At 41.2% G+C, this 22,192-nt stretch overlaps 1 protein-coding gene across 2 annotated transcripts in view; it reads left to right on the plus strand.

Annotated features, from left to right (window-relative positions):
- Positions 1-22,192, plus strand: part of ncam1a (neural cell adhesion molecule 1a) — a 113,356-nt gene that overhangs the window by 81,988 nt on the left and 9,176 nt on the right. Inside the window, exons 3-17 of one of the 2 annotated variants that reach the window (XM_077592033.1) lie at positions 2,257-2,331; positions 3,339-3,548; positions 3,623-3,766; positions 5,924-6,061; positions 6,157-6,274; positions 6,742-6,902; positions 7,278-7,420; positions 8,754-8,783; positions 11,864-12,014; positions 13,206-13,390; positions 13,453-13,549; positions 14,161-14,328; positions 16,564-16,689; positions 20,016-20,140; positions 20,775-20,955. In XM_077592033.1, the coding sequence (XP_077448159.1) occupies positions 2,257-2,331; positions 3,339-3,548; positions 3,623-3,766; positions 5,924-6,061; positions 6,157-6,274; positions 6,742-6,902; positions 7,278-7,420; positions 8,754-8,783; positions 11,864-12,014; positions 13,206-13,390; positions 13,453-13,549; positions 14,161-14,328; positions 16,564-16,689; positions 20,016-20,140; positions 20,775-20,955 (2,052 nt within the window). The remainder of the gene's footprint in view (positions 1-2,256; positions 2,332-3,338; positions 3,549-3,622; positions 3,767-5,923; positions 6,062-6,156; positions 6,275-6,741; positions 6,903-7,277; positions 7,421-8,753; positions 8,784-11,863; positions 12,015-13,205; positions 13,391-13,452; positions 13,550-14,160; positions 14,329-16,563; positions 16,690-20,015; positions 20,141-20,774; positions 20,956-22,192) is intronic. The other variant, XM_077592032.1, reaches the window with a different exon arrangement.

Below are 22,192 nucleotides of genomic sequence, written 5' to 3' on the forward strand. Positions count from 1 at the left end.
GGTCTAGCGCCGTAACCGGCGGCCAATAAGTTATGAGACACTATTCATGTGGGAAACTTTGGAAGAAACTTGTTGGTTCCTTTAACAAGAAACTTACTGATATATTTTCACATTTCTCGTGTCAATCATAACAGGACGCATGAAAAAGATCCATGCGTCCGGTAGGAAAATATCCATTTTGGATATATTTTAAGGAGAATTTACCTGATAAGTTCTTACAGAAGCAGGTATCCCAGAATGGTGGGAAATATTAAACCTAAATAATCTGGAATACAACACCCGAATCTCAACAAACATTCCTTTTTCAAAGACAGGAAATTCTTGGATTTATTGACTTACACACTTCAAGTCATCTGCTGAAAGAAAAAGTGTTCTGGAATGATTGGTGTCAAGCGCCTTTTATCGACACGGAGCTAAAAATCAATGTTTGGAGTGCATGCTAAAAATACTTCCAAGTGGTTCGCTGTGCTCTTCTTGGCGGTCGGGGGCTCTGCTGTCACGAGGTCGCAGGTGCATGTTTCATGAACAGTTAAAAGCTTGTGATGAGTGATTGGGCGAGTGCAGCACCCGTCGCCTTTTGTGTCTTTGCCATCGCCGAGATCAAGCTGGTGCTTGCGTCAGTCTCTGTTGGCCTCCTAGTTTTGAGATGGAATAACTTGAAATTAAAGATAACCTATGCTAACCTCCAGTGGAAAAAATGCAGAATCGACAGTACTTAGTAAACATGTAGCGGTCAAATGCCAGTTGCGTCCTATTCAACAAATTTGCGCCTAAACAGTTGCAGTTTGAAGTACTTCACTAGTCAGAGGTGTATATTTACTCAACCGTAATCGATGTGAATCATATTTTAAATCATTATCTGATGGTGGAAGAGATAGACATGCAATTGATTTGAATTGCAAGGCTTGGAAGCAAATGAAAGCATCTTTCCCAGTTCAAATGGAGTGAACATCTACTACGGACATTCATTCTTTCCTTCATGTGAAACAATGCTTATCCTTGACAGGGTCGCGGGGTGCCGGAGCCTATTCCGGCTGATTTACCTAAACCGGTCGCCAGGCAGCACACACGGAGACACACAACTGGCAATCACACCGCCACTGAGTGGCAATCGATCCCATGCCCCCCGCTTCAGGCTGGCAAATGAACCACTACACCCTCAGTGACATCTTCAATGGACAAACTAGTTGAATTTCACAGCAACAAAACAATAAAATGTCTTGCTTCTTAATAAACCTTTTCTGCCATCGACGGGAATAGAATATACGAGCAATATTGCTTGGTCAGTCTCTTGTCTGCCCATTTCTTATTGATTTTGCCATTCTAGCACAGGGGATGCTGTCATCCAGATCCCAAAATTCAATGCTCGCCTGGCTTCAGGCGCCGCCGAGATTAAAAAAAAAAGTGGTTCTTCTATTTGTTCGGGTCACGGTGGTGTTCGTGGCCTTGCAAGCGGGCAACACAATAGAGTTTGCAAGTGGACCGAGACCACCTCCTCGGCAAGGTCCCGGCCCACTTGTTTATATCCGTGCTGCAGTCTGGTAGCTGCGGTCACACCCGGCCAAACAAACTACATGATTCACACTTTTCATATCAATCGAGTGAAAAACACCTCACGAGGCTTTCCATTACCAAACTCCTTAGTATTCTGTGTGTATGTTTCTATCGACAGACATTTTACATACATACTTTTAATGTAATTTTAGCTGGTAGAATCGTCGTGCAGCACTAATCAGGTCAGACTAATGGAAAATGGCCCAGCGCGTGTGCTACAAATTCCCTCAGAAACGGCGTTGCCTACCAAAATAGCAGCATGTAGATGGTCTCTCAGAGGAATAAAAATGTGGGGTCTTATTAACCATGTGGCTCTTTTCTTCACTCTGCGGTGAATTTAAATGTGCTTGTCCCGAGCAGACATCCAATCGATTAGAAACTGGGAAGGATTTGCTGCCAAGCTTCCCAGTTACAATGAATTAAATGTCTATCTATGTTAATGGTAGTCAGTCAAGCTTGCCTCTCAAAACAAGGCTAAATTAATTAGCAAAATTCAAAAGGGAGTACCCATAAGAATGGAAAAAGTCAGAGTCGAACATTTCTAATCTGTTTCATTTTGCTACTAGTCATGATAAAAACATGCCATGTGTGTTTCCTACTGCAATAGTTTCCATATTCGTTCATCCACATTTTTCATTCATTATTTTTTACTGACAAACCCTATAATTTCATATTTTTTTTCCCTCCTCTCTCACCCCGCAGCTGCCATCCAGGTGCAGGTCACTCCGACTCACAGGGAGATCAGCGTGGGAGAGTCCAAGTTTTTCCTCTGTGAAGGTAAGCGAGCAGCCGGTGGTCACGGGGGATTGTTGAACTTTTGCGTATCCCTTCAAACAATCACCCTGAATCAAAAGAGGGGGGCATGCTTTGTTTGAACAGTTTGCAAAAATAGTCACGCTCTCCGTTTAAGCAGAACAAGTAGAGATACGAGTGCAACAAAAAAGGTTCTACCTTGTTTAGGTTCCTCTAATATACTGCTATCCCTCTTTTTAAAAAATAAAATCCCTTTTTGTGACAAATAAGTACTTTTTAAAAGTGACAAAATAAAATATTGAAGTACAGATACTTAAAGATCCACTTCACATCACTGAGCATCATGGACAATTTAAGATATTTGTTTATTTTGGGTGAGGTTGGTCAATTATGACCTACAGCGCAGTCATTCAGCGGTGAAGGTTTGTCAGGGGATTAAAAAAAAGTGTGTGTGCGGTAAATGAAACATTTTCTCAGTCAACCGGCCATGTGGTTTTGCGTCTAACTATGGCTAAGACGTTGGGCTTCCAGTTCATATTTTTACAACTGCATTTTTGTTGAAATACTCAGTCATCCGCGTTTCTGCCGCCCATAAGTCTTTGGTTTCCGAATGCCTGGTTGCCAGTCAGGCATTTTACGCCAGACTTCCCACCTGAACCGAACACGCTGCGTTCCAACGCCACGTGGCTTTTCTCCTGGTAGTGTCCTGCTGGGGCTGTTTACGTGGCAAATCGTATCATTCCCCTTCAATTGTTGCTCTTGGCCCCTTTGGAATATACTTGAAACCCCCCACTTTCATTCCAGGAAGGAAAGTGATTTTCACGCAAGTTTTCCAAAGCGCTGAAAAAGCATTCCGTCTATGAAAAATGTTCGAAACCTCTCATTTGCAGCCTTCTCGCTGCCTTTGCAGCACATCAGGCGGGATTTATTTGTCATTCCGGCTTCGCGCAATTAGATCCCAGGCTGAACTGTCAACGAAAAAAACCTGGCAATAGCCAAAAATAAACATCAATATAAATCTCCTTCTTCAGTGGTTGGAGACGCCAAAGACATCGACTGGTTCGCACCCAATGGGGAAAAAATCCAGCCCAACAACCCCAACATCCAAGTGACCCGCAACGACGAAACCACCTCCACCCTCACCATCTACCATGCCGACGTGGACAACGCCGGTATCTACAAGTGCGTGGCGAAGAATGGCGACAAGGAGGCGCAGGCTACGGTCCAGGTCAAGATCTTCCGTAAGTGGGCATCAACATGAGAATTTTCCCCCCGAAACCATTTTATCTGGTCCTTTCCTATCTTGTTCTTTCAGAAAAGATCACCTTCAAGAACGTTCCCAGCCTGCAGGAGTTCAACGAGGGCGACGACGCCGACATTATCTGCGACGTGGTCGGGTCGCCGATGCCTTTCATCATCTGGAAGCATAAGGGTGTTAGGATCCAGGCGAACAAGGATGGTGAGACCTTCCCAATCAAGATCCCTATATGTGTTGGCCAGTTGGGCACACTACATCTTAAAACTATTACATTGCTATTGATGATGGCGACCTTACAATCCTCTGTCTTAATTTAAAATTAGTTCATCACTACTGACTTCTAATCCATTTGAACTAAGGGCGCTAGCGCTGTTGCTGCCATCCTGCCAGATCAAATGATTTGGATGTCTGTCAAATTTAATTAATTTAACAATACTGTTATTAATAATGCCTTGCCTGACTGTTAGTTGTACAGTTAAAATTGTCACTCCCAAGATTGTCAGCCCGTCACTCGGAAACAAATCTAAAACATCCTGGATAATGCATGAATGCGAATATTTGATCCTTTCAACCCAGCAGACCGAGTAGAATGGTGTCAAAAAGAAACAAAAGGAATTTGGGTTTCCCCGTCGACGTCAGCGAGAACAGAAAATACGAAAGCAATGAAAGACTTTACTGTCGTCGCTATCAGAAAAACGGAGCGGATTCTTAAATGCAGTCAGCTTGATCCGTTTCAGTGGAAACTCTAATATTGAAGGCAATTTCCCACAATAGAGCAAAATTCCGGAAAATCCAGGGTGCGGTTGTGTCTCATACCATCGCATTTCAAGCATCTGGGAGTCGACAACACTGCGGTGAAAATGAAAGGGTAGAGGGGGGGGGTACCAAGAAAAGCTTCAACAGCAGCCTAGAATTAGAAAGTTCTTCACAGAAGTTCCCAACAGTTGTTGATTTCCTGAACGTTCTACTCAGCTGGAAGCAGGTTGAGCATCTCAGAGAAACAACCGCAGTGCCTCTGCGCATAAGGATAACCCACGCAATTCGATTTACTGTCACGGCGCGAGGCTTTGACATCGGGGTGCAATGTGCTCGCTGCGAGTCATCAAGCAGCTGCCCGGTGTCGGAGCAAGACACATGTTCGTTGAAAATGACGTTAATAAACAAGATGATCTGAGGTTAGATTTCGTCAGAAAATCTCGCAATCCTTCACTGTCTGAGCTCGCAGCAGGGATGTCTAAACTTTTCCGCTGGTTTGCATGCTATCTGTTCTGAGGACCTTCTTGTGGGAAGTGTGTATGCGTGGGTTTTCTCCGGGTACTCCGGTTTCCTCTCACACCCCAAAAATATGCATGCTAGGCTACTTGTATGTTATATTGTCCTCACCTATGAGTGTGAGCTCCAATTATTGTTTGTCTTATTGTGCCCTGCATTTGGCTGGCAACCAATCCATGATAGGCTCTAGCACCCCCACGACCCTTGTGAGGATAAACAGAGTGGAACATCAATGAATGGTCTATTTAACCTTCGTAAATCAGGTCGTGGAGCTCTGTCAATGGGAAACAAGGAGTTAATGCAGTCCATTTGATGATGTGGTTTTAAATGGGCACTAAGAGGTTGCCAAGCTCCACGGTGGCGCCGAAAGCTTTCTCATCTCTCTCTTTAAAGCACTTCTTCAATTAGCTAGCATAATTGAGCTATTTCAATTTAGGCTCAACTGCCAACTCTTGAATCATTTAAACTTCCCTACTTTTGCTTTGAAGAAGGTGGTTTAATTAAAGTTGGAATTTCACAGTCTGGGCGGCATTTGGCCGTACAAAGAGCAAATGGCTTTTATTCCCCTCAAAGGTTAAAATGTGCTCATTTTTGCTGACTAAAAACTAGAAACTAATGGCTAATATAAAAGTACAATGAAGCACATTTGTCTGATTTACTTCTAATCAAATGAGAACCCTCCACCTCCACATTACCTGCAAATTTGGAGTCATTTGTAGGAGGATCATTTGTGCCCATTCGAGTTAACGACAATGTTTCTGCTTTTTAATTCGGAATAAGTGGAAGCGAAACAACTTTATGAAATGCAGTTCATTGAATGCCAAAATTATATCTATAAAATAACAAGTCTATGCATTATAAAGCACCTTGAGCAGCATTTAATTAACCACTATATAATCATACGGGTATGCAAATCTAACAGAACACCGGATTTAACACCTCGATCGCTCGTAGCCATTTCTTTCAATTTTCGGAGTGGTTTTTCGTCCGGACGAGAAATATACGCACTTGTCCTTGATTTCAGAGCTAAACAAGTCGCCCTTTCTAGATATTTAGATGAGCTGCTTTTCTTTGTTCCCCTTCCAGTGCGTTACAACATCATAGAGAACGGCCACCTGCTCATCCGCGGCATCAAAAAGACCGACGAGGGATCGTACAACTGCGAGGCCCGCGTCATGGAAACCGGAGAAATCAATTTCAAAATGATCAACGTCGTGGTTAACGGTGAGCTTTTTCCTACCCGTGACCAACCTCAGAAATCCTGCTCCTACCGTCGGTGAATCCTTTGGTCAGTTTGGGACCCTTCTGTGTTTTTTTAGTCCTCCCAACCATCCGTGCCAGGCAGACGGAAGTCAACGCCACCGCCGACATGGATTTCTCCAGCCTCCTGGCCTGCGACGCCGACGGATTCCCCGAACCCACCGTCACATGGGTCCAGTAAGTTTGATGTTAAAAAGGGTGGACGAAATGCATCTGAAAATTTTACATTTGTCTTTTTTGGTGTGCAGTTGTATGAGCCCTTTATCAGGACCTCATTTAAATTCGATGAAAGAATGCATTCAGACGTTGCCTGAAGGACGTTATTTATTAAATAAAAATTAATTCCATCGTTGTTTCTCAGATTGACTTGAAATTTTAACTATTTTATAGTTTGATGTCATGGAAATACTATTGGCGACTCGATTTATACCAAGCTTTCAGAAGCCACTACCAACACTTATTAAGAAACAATTGGGTAGAATAGAATGCTTATTATGTCAAATTGCCATGATTTAAGCATTGTTGGGTTGCCCTGATTTCACATTCTTTTCCTGACGTCTCAAAATGAAACATTCCAGAATAAAAATAGTTTTTCGCCGAAGCCAAGGTGACCGCTTTTCTTTTGTTTTTCTCCCGGTCTGCAGCAACAACATTATTCTGGAATCAGGGGATAAGTACACTCTGAATGAGGACGGCTCCGAGCTGGTTATTAAAGGTGTCGTCAAAGTGGATGAAGGAGATTACACCTGTTTAGCGAAAAACAAGGCGGGTGAGATGAGCCAGGAAGTCAGTCTCAACGTTTTTGGTAAGAAAAAAATCCATTGGAATCCATTTGAACTTAATGGCTGGCCTCGTTCACTGACATTGAAAGATAGACGTCCAGTCTTTGAAATGGATTGGATGTCTATCACCGTCAGTGGCATCTGAGGTCTTTTGTTTTGTTTGTAAATGCGGCAGAATTCTGTAGTTTTCCCTTCAGTGGCTTCGCAAGGCTTCAGGCACACAGTGTTTATCTTTTAGCGCTAATATCCTCAGCGTGGTTCCTGTATTCATTTGATTTGAAAAAGCTGGCAAAAAAGCGGGACCCCGTCGCAGAACATTCATCCAAGAGCTCATTATCACGAAACACACACATTGAAAGGACTATCGCTGAATGTGTGACTTTTGCTTCCCCAACTAGTGCAAGCTAAGATTACTTACTTGAACAACGAGACGGCGACAGAGTTCGACGAAGAGGTCACCCTGACCTGCGAGGCCTCGGGTGACCCCACGCCCTCCATCTCCTGGAGCTTCCAAAACAGGATGTTCTCCGAAGGTGAACAGGTAAGGATAAAGCCAGTTAAAATCATACATATATCTTATTATATCCCAGCTGTTTCATCTCTTAAATTATACAACATATTAGTCTTTAATTACGCCCATTAGGAACTGATATTCGTAAATGTATCATTGACGTTTTTATCATTGCTGTTATTAGGTTCGCTTTGGAGTACTAATCTATGCACATAGGGAAAAAATGGTTTGTACGTTGGTAAAACTTGACAGCTTTTTCAGAAAAAAAGAGGTCAGGAAAAGGGGCAAGATATCATTAAATGCCTGTTTACAATATTGTAGAACCACGGTTGGATTTCGGTTTTATAGAAATGAGGGAAAAAGTTAGAATAACCGTTCAATAAAAGAAGAGCTGTTGAATGAGATAGTGTAATTACATCTCCATTTATCAAAAAAATGACTCCTCGTTGGTAATGGAGATGGTGTGTGAGACTGGCTGATTACTCTAAATGTCATATGTGCACAAAAGAGGACGGATAGTTGCATTTCTTTCAGAGTACAAGATAGATGGACAACTGAATGTCTTTTTCTGAATTCGTAATTGGTGTGAGCATGTCTAGTCACACGTAAAGCAATAACGATGAAATGGACATTAGGTTTTTGTCAAAAAAATGATTGCAAGCTCCTTTATTTGCCATGTACACCTTTGTACACACTTTCTGTAGAATACTGTGGGGAAAAAAAGATTTGTACTCGTGATGTTATAGTTATCTTAATTGGCTGTTGCTTGTTAATTCATTGGTTTCCATTGATGGAGTTAGACCTCCATTTCATTTCAACCAGGTGGGCTTTTGTCCATTCACTGCCAACCCCCCAAGTTCAAATGGAATGGACGTCTTGTAGTGACAAATTAATCTAAAAATTCACAGCAGAATGTTGCTGATTGGATCAATGACACTGAAAGAGTTCATGTACAACAAGTGTAAAAGCTTGACCATGATTTAAAAATATATATGTACACGTGATTGGACGATTCGCCGAAAGACGTTTCGCCGCCGGACGTTTGGCCGGCTGACAGTTCGCCGAACGGACGTTTCGCCGAAACGGGATTCGCGCACTCGCCCCGCCCCCGGATCCTGTGTGTACACGTTTTTCAACCTCGGCCCGCGGGCCATATACGGCCCATTACAGATAACATTCATTTCGGCCCGTTACAGATAACATTCATTTAGGAAAAACAAGGGCATGTACTGCCCAGCGAATCGTCCGAGTACCTATGTACAGTACATATGACCAGGTTCCATCTGTTCTCGCCCTGTATGACTCCAATACAAAAGCCACACTGTGTTGTTGTTTTTTTTGTTTGTTTGTTTGTCCTCTCTAGGCTTCATGGACGCGACCCGACCAGTATGAGGTAAAAGACGTAGTTGCACGGACCCCAAATTAAATTCACTAGCACACCTCTCTCAAGAGTTTGCAACCCACTTTAAGCGTGTGTGCTGTTACCAAACCACTAACTGTCTCCACATTAGTCACGTGCCACTTTTAATTCCATCTGTTTAGTTCTTTGTTCAAAGTAGACCTCCCACTTTTTTGTCAATTGTTTTTGCAAAGCTGAAGCTGAAATTATTTTAAATATATATATATAAGCATAAATGAGCCTTTTGTCTATGGGTGAGCAAACATTTGAGTCAGTGAGAACTGTCATTTTGCAGCAGAGTGATTAAATTTTAATGGCTACAATAAAGCCTTGGGGATTTATAACTCAGAGTTATATGAAAATTATATCTTCTCCCGGATACCTTTTGTTTACAGAAGTGATGATTTACCACAGATTTGAGCTCATTCCAAACACCCATCAACTCAATCAATATTACATGAAAGATGATAAATAACATTGAGATGCAATGGACGCCAAGCTAAACCACTACTTGTGTTAATATACAAACTTCTCGAGTTCTTTTGCGAGAGGGTGCTTGTCATGGGCATGCATATTACGGACCCCCAGGGGCAGCGAGGCCTTGCCAGATTGTATGAAATCTGTCAGAAGCTTGCAGAATTAGTTTTGCGGGCACATTAAATTGATAGAGAGTTGTGATAACCAATCGGATTCTGAGTTGGGCTGCAACTGGCATCACACCCACTGAAATGTGACGTGTGCTATGATCGGACACTCGCTTAAGAGACACACCTGGTTTAGCAGGAAAGTCTATTAATTGATTTTTTATTTTATTTCTTACAATAGACACATAAGAAGTGAACATAAATTTGGCGGTCAATTCACTTGCTAGGAATTTTTGAGGAAGAACTTTCATGAGAAGCTTTTGCAAAGACAGTAGTTAGTCTTTAGTGTTTGATAGTGGTCCTAGTTCCCAATTTTTGGTCCACTCGCTCAACAAGTAGATTATGATATCAAGACATGTCCTTCCTGTTGACGGGAAAAAAAAAATGTCTTGACTTTTAGAGTACGCATCATTCTCACTGCGTTCTTATCTCTACAGGTTAAAAGGGCGCTGAATCCACAATTCAAATTCTGTACTTTATCCCCCTGTTTTCAATCTTTCCCCGCTGAGAACCATCCCGAAATGACTATCCCGCAGTAATTAGGAGAACAGAACCCTGTTGGATCGTTATTTGTACCGCCACAGAAAATCACCTATTGATTCATGTGCTCTCATCGATTACATCGGCATCGATCTCAGCCGATCTTTAGCTAGGGCGCTGATAGCGTTTCTCCCTGGCTGAACGAGTCCGTGAGATCATCAATCAACCGCCGTCAGCGCGCATTGTCGTTAAGTTTCCGACAGCCTCGTCAAGCCAGTGGCATTCCAGATAAAAGGAGCCAGCCATAACTTATTAAAAGAGGCCTGACACTAATCGCTACCTGTCCAAATCACTGCTTAATGACGGCAACACTCATCGAGATTGTGGATTAGTGAGCACGTTCCTACGGCTCCTAATTCAGTTTTGACTAAACACGCGTCACGCTTTCAACACAAATTAATTCAATTTTTGCTACCAGTAGACCACATGTGTCAAAGTGGCGGCCCGGGGGCCAAATCCGGCCCGCTGCATCATTTTGTGTGGCCCGGGAAAGTAAATCATGAGTGCCGACTTTCTGTTTTAGCATCAAATTAAAATGAAGTGTATAGATGTATATTACATTTCCTGATTTTCCCCTTTTAAATCAATAATTGTAATTTTTATCCATTTTTTCTGTTTTTAGTCCAAAAATCATTTTCTAAAATCTAAAAATATATAATAAAAAAAGCTAAAATAGACATTGTTTAGATCTATAAAGAAACTGAATATTCAGGGTTTTTAATCCAGTTCTTTTGATCCATTTTTAAAAAAAAAAAACCTAAATATTAAATGGTCCGGCCCACGTGAAATCAAGTTGACGATAAAGCGGCCCACGAACCAACCCGAGTCTGACACCCTTGCAGTAGACGTACGAAATAGACGAGCCAATGAACAGAGTTCATTAGCTGCCAAAGTCCAAGAACGGATGTCAGTCGTAGTCAACGGCAACCAACGAGTTAATATCTTAGCTAGCAGCCATTCACTGGAAATAGTGGAGGTTGAAAAATAGAACTATGAATAATGAAGAAGCACCATGGTAGCGGCTGATAAAAACATTTGAACAGCTCTCGTCCCTCTGGGTGACAACTCTCACTAACAGCACATATTAATAAATACATCTCATTTCCGTTTTAATGCCTTTCTATTAATATTCATTGAGCATGTATATAATACGTGTGATCTACTACAGCTCGGTAGCGTGAAAACGGTCACGCGCCACAATTACAAACGGCAACAAGCCCCGTTTCTTCATTAACGCATATGGATAGTCTTAATTTTGCAAGACGGACACGGCGTCCAAATTAATGCTCATGCTTGTTGAGTAATCGGAAGCGTACAAATGTTTTTTTGCTGCCGATTTTCCTCGTCACGCTGAATGTTAGTTCTTACGAAGCGATTTGGCCTTGGGCGTCAATGGCGATGACGTTTGGCATGTGTTTTTTTTTTTTTTTTTTTTTTTTACAAGAGAATACTAATTTCTTAAAAGCACGTGTACCGCCTGTAAATGCTTTTATTTTGCTCACACGAATGGAAATTGTTGGAGAGTTGGGTTTTCCGTATAGATTTATTCTAAAACTTGGGGTTTAATCACTTAGTTCATTGAAGTCAGGAAGCTTGTAAAAAAAAATAATAATAATTATGAGATTATTGTTTAACATCAAGCGTGTAATGAAGTTGCATATCTTGGATAGAGCTACGAATACGTGGGCAATGTCTGAAGGTTTTGAAATGCACCTCGTTCACCCATTCATAACATCTTGTTCACTCATTCTTTCTAACTGATGTCACCTCTAACTCCCCACGTTTCTTTCTCCCTAGGAACGTGCCTATCATGCATGGAATCACGATACTGTAAGTGAAGCTAGGATGTGGCCTTCATAACCCATTTCCTTTGTCTCTTCACTCTCACAGAGCCACGACAGAAACATTGTTGTTCGCAGCCACGCTCGAGTGTCGTCTCTCCTCTTGAAAAATGTCGACTTCACCTATGCCGGACAGTACCTGTGCACGGCCAGCAACTCTATCGGTCAGGACAACCAACCTCTTTACCTGGAGGTTCGCTGTAAGTCCTCCTGACACCCGCATTTTCTATTCTGTAAAGATGAGCATCCACTGTATCAAAATGATTGCCACTCTTGAATCACAAACATTGGTAATCTAGTCTGAAGGAATCAATCAATACTAGGTTCTTTTCTAGCATTAAATTAGCATCAATTTTCTTAAAATGATCTAGGATTATGTGACAATCCCAAACTTTTTGATGCTAATTCTACCACTAAAGGGTTTTAATTTACTGTGTCATTTCAAAGCAACCAATCACATACCTATCAACGTCGGCCAATTGCTCCCCTTATTAATAATTGCAATTCGCCATATTAAGCGATAAAAATCGAATGTACAAATGAAACACAGCAAATATTTACTCACATAGGGCGCACATAAAAGTCTAAAATTTTCTCCAAAATGGACCGCTCTTTGACGTGCTATATTTATGCAGTGAAAAGGCGGACAGGTGAAACGAGATCAGTTTTACATAAAACGTACTTTAAAAAAATCCCGTACAAATGTTGTTATACAGCGTACACAATTTGAAATGTATAAAATACGTAAAAAACATAAGTTGACAGGTATGCAATCAAATCTTTCTTTCACTGCTTTCAATGGCTGGGCCGAAGAACGATTTTTGGTCATTATCAATGAGAGCGCCTTAGAACCAGACCCAAGGGTCGACGACCTCAAATATCATGGCCGACTGAGTTCAAGGACCGAGATTCTTTAACCTTGACACATCATCAATCCCAAATCTGATGATGAGCTATCGCGAAATCGACTTTGACAGGATCCAGGCAACTTTTCTGCTTTTTGTTTTCCCTCCCCCATCCATATATATTTTTGCGCCTGTTGGCAGACAAATCAATAAAACTCACAACATCTCATTGAGATCAACAGAGCGTTTCTTTTTCCATCTAGCCGAAAGCTCCAACCTGTTGGCCTTTATTTAAACTTGAACTTGCCACATGACTTGCACGTCAAGCCCTTTGCCAAACAGGTTAATGGAAGCTCACCCTTAACTGGCATGTCTGACTTGTCTAGTTGTTACACTGCACTCCTAAAAGGGAGCCGGATGAAAACATCCACACTTGTCTTCCTTCAGCATTGCATAATGAGCATTATTTTGCACTTGAGCAAATAATTTGTTTATTTTCAAGGCTGCTGCAGGTTCTAATCCTGTCCATGTGCCATGACATTGCAGACGCCCCAAAGATTCTGGGAGTGGTGACGGTGTACACGTGGGAGGGGAACCCAGCTAATATCAGCTGCGAGGTGGAAGCCCATCCCGGGGCTTCCGTTAAGTGGTTTCGAGACGGCCTCCATTTACCTTCCGCAAACACCACGGGGGTGAAGATCTACAGCACGCCGGGCATCAGCTACCTGGAGGTAAAAACGTTCATGTTTCTGTCATTATATGGCAGATTCTTAGTCCTTTATGGTTTGTTCAGGTCTCGCCCGAATCTCAGAGTGACTTCGGAAGCTACAACTGCACGGCAACCAACGCCTTGGGTACCGAGTCCAAGGAGTTTCTTCTCATCCAAGCAGGTTTGAGTTTTTTCATCAGCTAAATGTCATTTTAAGGAGGATTTGACGTCCTGTTCTTAAAGTCCATAAATCTGAATTGATTGTGTGCAAGGTATAAATTAAACATAGCTTGTGTTTTAATGGTATTGATTTTGACATTGGATTATGTCATATGAAAATGGCAGTTTTATTGAGGCTATTGGTTTAAAGCCAAACATATGAGAAGTAATATTGAGTATGAAAGGAGGGATGATACCCAGTCCAATGACAATTGCATTTTACCAATAAAATACAAGATTCTAAAGGACAGCTTGTACAAAATGAAATGTCACACTGCAATGGAAATCAGAATTCCCTCTTGGATGTCTTCTACAATAGATTGGATCACTCTACCTTGAAAATGTTTCCTCCAACAGACCTTAACCGAACACGCTGAGGTTGGATTAACCGTGGTAACATAATCAACGAATTACACTCTTTATAGGCTGCTTTAGATTTTTTTAAAGGATCCAAATCATGGGTATCTAAACTACCAAACAGACACTGCAGGTTTAATAATAATGGTTCCATTCATTCTTGGGATGTCACGAAATTCCTTTTCTGACCTCTGACCTGTTCTTCGTGCATTGCAGAGGTTCCGTCACCACCAGAGATCCGACGGACGGAGCCTTTCTCCAGCTCGGCTGTGGTGGAATTTGACGAACCTGATTCTTTTGGAGGAGTGCCCATCATCAAGTATCGGGTACAATGGCGTACGGACGGCAAGAGCTGGAATGGAAAGGAGTACGACGCCACAGAAGGCAAGACAATCAAATCCTATGTGGAGCCGCCGTATAGAACCGTCATAGCCATGTTTTGCCTACCAAAAACTATATGCAGAAACTGGGTTGCCTAAAAGATTCACTTTTTTCTTACAATATTCGGGGGTGGCGAATAATGTGTTTTCTCTCGTTCGGTAATACGGCCTTTTAAATTTAAGGGGACCCACTCAGTTATGGGTACAGATAAGGATGTGCATATATAAAAAAAGCATCCCATCTTTTAAAGATTCAGCAACGCTGTCTCAGTTTTTGATTGGCAGTAGTACAATTTGAATACAGTAAATCCGTTGACTGGATTTTCTCCATTTTGGTCCCTCATAACCGGGAAAGAAGACCCTAGACTTCCCTTTGTCAACTTTTCCCGCCCCCCGCCAAAAAAAGATTTTTTGACATGGTAGAAGGAGGGGCAGATAAGACTGGAGCTATCACCAGGAGCTAATCCAAACATGACAGTGCCGCATGCGGCCAACGTCTGGTCGGGGGGAGCAAGGCTGAGTTGACAGTCTTCTCGGGCCCCAGATAATAGCCCGGTCCCGCCGAGACGCAGTGGCGCAGCCGTATCTGGATGTTTCCTGTCCTGTTTGCCGCATGGGGCGTATCTGTCAGCGGCTTTGCTCGCCGGCTGCTGTCATCTCATTGCCCGAGAGCCACCTGTCATGTAAACCAATGCACCAAAAAACAAAAAAAAGCACTTTGAGGGACTCACTTAGCATTTTGCTGTACACACCCATTGTAAATAACAAAAATGGTACTCAGTATGGTGGAAAAATACCCAACAGTCCCCTTTAATTAAATCAATAATGCCCTAGTTGGTGCTTAACAGTAATGACATCATAAAACCGACCGCGAGCGAATAAATGGCTGACCAAAAACAGACGTAAAATGAGACCATTCAAAAGCCAAGTCCTGGCTTTTACATCCATAAATAATGTTTCATCAAATTACATGTTTCCCTTTTATTGCCTCACTCCATATATGCAATTATCTACTATCACTACTCGACCAGTTGTCATTTCTCAGTAGCTTTGTTCAAATATACAAAACTCCTTTATTATGAATATTTGATCCAATCCGGTGATGAAAGAAATGACACTCCATTTGCACTGCTTGTTATTCATTTCTAAACAACTGGCAAAAAAAAGGAAGCACAACACTTTGCTAACTTTATTTGACTCAAAACTGTATTTTACACTTAGTGATCAAATGCCACTCTAATAATACAAAGCAGGACTGCCATCACATGTTTAAAAGAAGTACTGCCACATGTAACACAATACATTCAAATGGAGTCTCATGGAAAAGCCACCTAATCAATTCTAAAAATATCAATCTCGGTGATCGACGTCCAATCATGTGACTTTTACACCCTTCTGTTGTTAATTTAAATGAGTTCATCTCTCCAAGTCCAATCCATTTGAACTGGGAGGGATGGTGGCCAACCCTCCCACTACAAATAGATATCACCGTCAATGGCAGCCACTGAGTTTAATGGTGTTTATCAGTACTGAATTTGTTGACTATTCTAAGAAAGCTCTCGCATTGCATAGCCTCAGATTTGTGCATTCCGTTTATTTATGTGGCTAAGATTTTTTTTTTATGCCTAAAGGCCAACTTAATTGAATATTTGAAGAAAGGCTCTATTTATTGCGCTGCAGATTGATGCTAACCGCCTCTGTGTAAATAATGGATATTTGATCATATAACTGTTGGTGCGCGTTCCCCCGGGCAAACAAACAGCGTCAAATTAAACAAGCTTTAAGTTCATGTGGTAGGCATTTTGACTTTTATTTTTCAAGCAATAAAAACAGTCTAAAAAAAGCTGATTATATTGGTTATCGTCCAATTGCTTCGTAAAAAACAAAAATGTTGCCAAACAAATCAATGGACTTCAAATTACAGTAATATTTTGAAACCAGGGTGTTTAATGGATACGATAGATTTCATTGACATTTTTTCATTTTTTTTTTTTTTTGTAAAAATAGTTATGAAAACATTTGTTATAGTAAAATGGTGGCCCACATGACCCAAATTGTGATGCATTTTTACTGGGAGGTCTTCCTAGTCAAAATGCATTGGGCGTTTAACCCCACCCCAAAAGGGTCAATAATTATTGAAATTTATGGAAAATTCGTCTCCACTTTCTGAACAACATAAAAACATGATTTTTTTTTAATCATGCCGAATATTTACTCAGTTATTTTTTTCCTCCGACAGACATGAGCAGCGTTAACATCGCCGGCCTAAACCCCGACACCATGTACGAGGTCAAGATATCGGCCATCAACGGCAAAGGCGAAAGCGAGACCAGCGCGGCCATCAAATTCAAGACTGGACCCATCCGTACGTACTCGCCCGTCTTTACTTTGGCCCTCAAAACCCTGGAGCTTTGCTTTCTGCCACTCTATTCAGCTTCCCTCCTTAGCATCTTTCCCTGTCGGCCAGTAAATTGCAAATTCAGCTCATTAGTGTCGAGCGAGCTCTTTAAATGAGGTCGCCGCAACTCGGAACCGAGGTGTATTATCATAAGGAAATCAATGAGGTACTTACTGGTCGAAATGTTAAAGGCTGTGATGTGTTTGCATTTAAATCCCCCCGTAAGGATTACATTTAAAGAGACCCAATCCTGACAATCTTTACAACGCTCTTAAGCGTTAAACGTAGAAGTCTTTTGAAGTCATTCTCTATAGCAAAAATGCATGAGGCAATCAATATGTCCCTACCGTCTTTCAGCTTCATCACAAGCTCCTCCCATTATCGTCACCACCAGTATGGCGCGTAGTGAGTATGCCACCAACTGTTGCAGTGTGTTGGTTGTCATGGCTTGCTGTTAGTGTGCTTTTCTATAGTACTACTACATACATTCAGTAGAATCTACTGCATAATAATTGCACTGAAATTATCGAGTTTTGTGTGAGATTGGTTGATCGTAACAGTGTATCGACCGCATATTTCGGGCTCTAACTCGTACTAGCCTAAGAATGCACAATTAGAGGGAAAAATATATACGTCGCACCGGAATATAAGTCGCTTTTTTATTTATTAAAAGCCATTAACATACAATATATGTTAATATCTTGGTAAAAATGGGGAACAGCAGTTAAATTATGCAATATATTGAGTTGTGGGTTTTTTTTTTGGCATAACTGTAGCCTAAAAATTATAACATAAGTTTTTGGTGGTCACAGTGAAAAAAAAAAAAAAGTCGCAGGCCCCTCTAAAATTGGAAAAAAGTGCGACTTATAGTCCGGATGTTGCAGATTCTAGCATATTGTCTGTTAACAAAAATGTGAATTCAAACAAATCAATCTGTGGTATGGTCATACTTGATTGATTTCGCATTTTCAGTGTTACCTTGCCAAAGAAAACAAAAAGTAGTACAGGGGGACCTGCAGCTTTCCCCATCAGTAGCACCGTTTCTTATTGGATACCATTGACTGCAATAGATGTCAAATCCCTTTGAGCTGGGAGGGAATGTTCATTGGGTGCTACATGGGATTTTGGTGTACTCCTCTGATGGTTCTTTCTATTATGTTGTTTATTCAGAGAATGCAGCTGAACTGAAAAAAAAGGTTTGGGGGAATAGAGATAGAAAAAATGGAATATATGTAACAATCAAAGCCCATTGTCACACTTTATGGACTAACTTGCATAAACTAAACTTCCAGTGTGTTGTTTTTTTGCCAAGAATCAAGGACAAATAGTTTTTTCTGTTCATGTCAGGTACGGTAGAAGTAGAACTCGAATAAAAAGAAAAAATAATGGATAATATAAATTTGGGACAGGTTTTTCTAATTACCTTTGAGGCTTTGACTCTTTTGCGCGCTTCTTAGAGAATAATGCACAAATTGGACCCCATGATTGAGTAATTGACGCCATCTTAAAACCTTTCATCACATTGTCCTAAGTAACATTTGAAACTCTCACTTTAATTATTTCTGTTGACATTTTCTTTTTTGTGTGCTCATTACATTGTTCTTTTTGTTTCTTTTTTTATGTTTATTACGTTCACATTCTCATCATTTCCAAAACTTTCCTCTTTGTACCCTTCCCATCCCTCTTCCTGCCCCGCCCCGCCCCGCCCCGCCCCACCCCGCCTCCTCACACATACCCCTTCGACCAATCATGCGGTTGCCCATCATGTGACTTTGACATGTGGCTCTTGCATGGTGCTGATGATGTCGACATCGCCGGCCAACAGAAGGTAACTTTTGCTTATCATTTGTCGACGAATGAAAGTTAGGCAGCGCATTACCCAAGACGACGCCATTTTTCCAAGTCGGTCGTTTCGAACGCGGCATCCATTATTGAGCCAGTGACTTCCGCCATAACCCATTAGCGCGGCTACAATTCAAACCTAAATGGCTCTATTTGTCGACTAACGTTAAAGATTAATGCCGATGCACATTCTTGTGAAAGTGCAATTATCACTGTATGGACATTTGTCTTGGGTGGAAATGTTTTAGATAGACAATGTGACCTTGTTTGTTTGTTTGTTTGTTTGTTTGTTTGTTTGTTTGTTTTACTTTGCTTTGTCAGAAGATAATAAATTATATTTCTTACTATTTTAGAAATAGTTTTAAATCAAATGTGTGCAATTATCCCAATTTTAAAGAATAGTTTGGCTCTTTTCAGCAATGGCAGCCAATGAGTTAAGCTTAAGTTATGTCATATTTAGTTTAACTGTGTTTTATGTCTTCCTAAAATGCAGTTAGGGGGATTTCCGGTTACGTGATTGGATAAGGGACGTCCCTAGTTACTTCTACTATTTCCTGACATCCTCTTTATCATCTCTCCATGTTCTACACGGACGCCCAATGTCATTAATGCTGCACGCCAAATGTTGCCTCCTCCCTTGTCTTTTTACTACTTCTTCTTTTATTCTGTTGTGATGATACTCACAGGAAGTTTTGTTCGTGCATGTTTCATCTTGATCACGTCTTGTCCATCACCACGTCTAAACAAGTGCAAGTCTTTCCCCAATTGAGTTTTGTAAAATGGGCTTAGATCAGAGCCTGCATGCTGGATTTTCTTTTCTTCTTCGACTACTTTTCCTCTCACCATAACTCTTCCGTTTGAGCCGCGGAGAAAAACAACAACAAAGCGAGATGACCGCAACGTAGCTGGTGTACAAAAACGCTGCCCGCCTGCACCCCTTATTAAGCGCTTGCCTTTTTTTAACTCTTACTTGTCCTGCTTACTGGAATGCACAGTCAATCACTAACATCAATATTGAACTTCTTAACCATTTTCTATTGTCTGTTTATGAAATGCCAGAGGCCAACTTTAAAATATTAATTAGATAGGAGGTTAAGCGTGGCCATATAGGATGTTTGAAGCAAAACCGACATCGTGCAGCCCATACATCGATTCATAATTAATGAGCGTCTCCCATCGTAGACTGTCAACAAACAACAAAGCGAACATTAATGGAGCCTCATGTCCGTTCTGCGCCTGGGTGCTCGTTATCCGGCGTCCCGGTGGTCATTACGTACAGGATGCGCCCCTTAATGAGGGCCCTCGGCATGCCCTCAAAGTCCAACTTTTAAAAGTACCTTATATATATGTAGATATAATTTTTTAAAAGGTTTTATTCTGCTGAAGAGTTTTCCTAAAAACAGAATTTCAGTAACCTCGCTCTTAAATGCTTATTCATTTATTCTTCGTAGGGGAACCCAGTGCGCCAAAATTGGAGGCCATGGTTCAAAACCAGGGCAACGCTCTCAAGGTCAACTGGATCAAACAGGATGATGGCGGATCCCCCATTAAGCACTACCTGGTCCGATACAAGGCTGTGAGTATTCCAGTCTTGCCACGCCTATTTCCAATTTGCATGCTCTTTCTCTTTAGCCTGTCCTGTGTTATTTGTGGAACCTTTATACGTATATATGACTATTTTTGGTTATTTGATTTGGTTATTACAACTTCAGTCATGTATGCCACATTATTAACAAACATGTGACTGATTGAATGAATGTGTTTATTGCCATTATACAAGTATAATGAGATTTAAAGCTTTCACCACAGTGCACAAATATGAGCTAAATTAATTATATATTCATATTACATCAATCAATCCATCAAAAGCCTTTATTGACATCATACACAGCTGCGTATAACGAAATTGGTGGTGCTACTCCACAAAGTGCGTTTTCCCAGCAAAAAAAAAACATAAATAAGTAATATAAAAATATAAAGAGTCACATCCTATTTTTTCATTATCAGTACTTAGCTGGGATGGGCTCCAGCACCCCATTGGTGCAAATATTCATTGGCCTCTCCTAGTTCTAGCCAGTCTTCCCAATGAATGGAAATGCATCGGGGTGACTTTTTTAGGTGGTCTTTTCAAAATTCCATCACGCCTTCTTCCTTTTTTTCCCTGTTTTTTGGGTTGAAATCAATCAAATAGTCCACTTCTTCTTTCCTAGAAACACGTGTCTGACTGGAAACCCGAGATCCGCATGCCACACAGTAGCGAGTACGTAGTGCTGCACGGACTGGACTGGAATACGGAATACGAGGTTCGCATTGTGGCAGTCAACTCCAAGGGTCGATCCCAGCCCGGCACCCTGTCCTTCAGAACAGCCACAGAACCCACCACCATGCCAGGTATTTTCTATTTCTATTCCTTCCTATTGTGCTCAGGAGCATGTATTTACTCAACTGTTCTGCTCAGAATGCATGATTTATCCGTTGTCCCCGCTAAAGCTTTCAATATTTAAAAAGCAAATCATGTAAAAGTGTAATACCTTCGGATTTTAAATTGGACATATAGAATACTGGATGGCTATTGATGTTTTTTTAGGATAAAATCAAATTGCACAGGGGTTCCTATTGCGCTGACCGTAGTGGCTTGCCATTTAAAAATCCAAGCGAGAGATCTTTCCGCGATACCTGCAGCATGGAGAAGCTGATTAGCATTTCGGCTCCTACCTCGCCATCTTTCGGAGGCCAGATAACGCTAAACTATTGAGTAAATAACGGCAGAATGTTTTCAGAGTTGCAGATAGGCTTCACGCTATGCCACTCTCCTAATCTCCGGTCATATCATTAAGGGCAGACGCCGCTCGGCGAGCGGTCAATCGGCGGCGGATATCCGTCAAGCCCAAAGCTTTTCTTTTTTTCTTTTTTTTCCTTCTTCTTTCTCGTGGGGTGCGGTTAATCCCGAAAAGCTCTACTCCAGTGGTCACGGTCGGCCTTGGCTCTGTTGTTGTTGCTGTTGTGATGTGTGCAATAATATTGAAGCAGGGCTGCTTCCCCACCACAATGCATTGCAGGATTATGATAGTTGGACAAAGGCAACTTAAGAAAAATATTCTCTCATCCTCACCGCAAAGGCTAAACTGTACTTCGTTTCTCCGGGAAAAGCTTCTCTTTTTATTACCTCGTTTAAAAAAAACAACCTGAAGCTCAACTCTTGTCAAATTGTAGCGTATAGAACTAGCGCTAACTAGAAAAAGCGGAAATAAAAAGTCAATCTGAATGCTGACTTTGAAAATGCATTATTATACAGAAAAATAAATAGGTATTTTACTTTATTTCTTAATATATTGATAGATCATTTTTGACAATGTTAGCCATCAATGCAAAATTTAAATGCCCGCAAAAGTTTCTCCACTTTTTCTGGGATTCTTCTATCTTATTTATCAACATAAAATGAAAAGAAAACTAGTTAGGCATTTGCTTTGCATTATGAAATATTGCTGCTGGCACATTCATTTTTATTTTAACAATAAGCATTTACGCCTGTGGCTGCTTACTGATTCATTCTATTAAGATGCTCGACAACCAAAGCCTCCTAAAATGGCATTTATTTTTTTTTACATGTTTTTTTTATTCATTTATT

The sequence above is a fragment of the Stigmatopora argus genome, chromosome 22 (assembly GCF_051989625.1).
Source record: "Stigmatopora argus isolate UIUO_Sarg chromosome 22, RoL_Sarg_1.0, whole genome shotgun sequence".
NCBI lineage: Eukaryota > Metazoa > Chordata > Actinopteri > Syngnathiformes > Syngnathidae > Stigmatopora > Stigmatopora argus.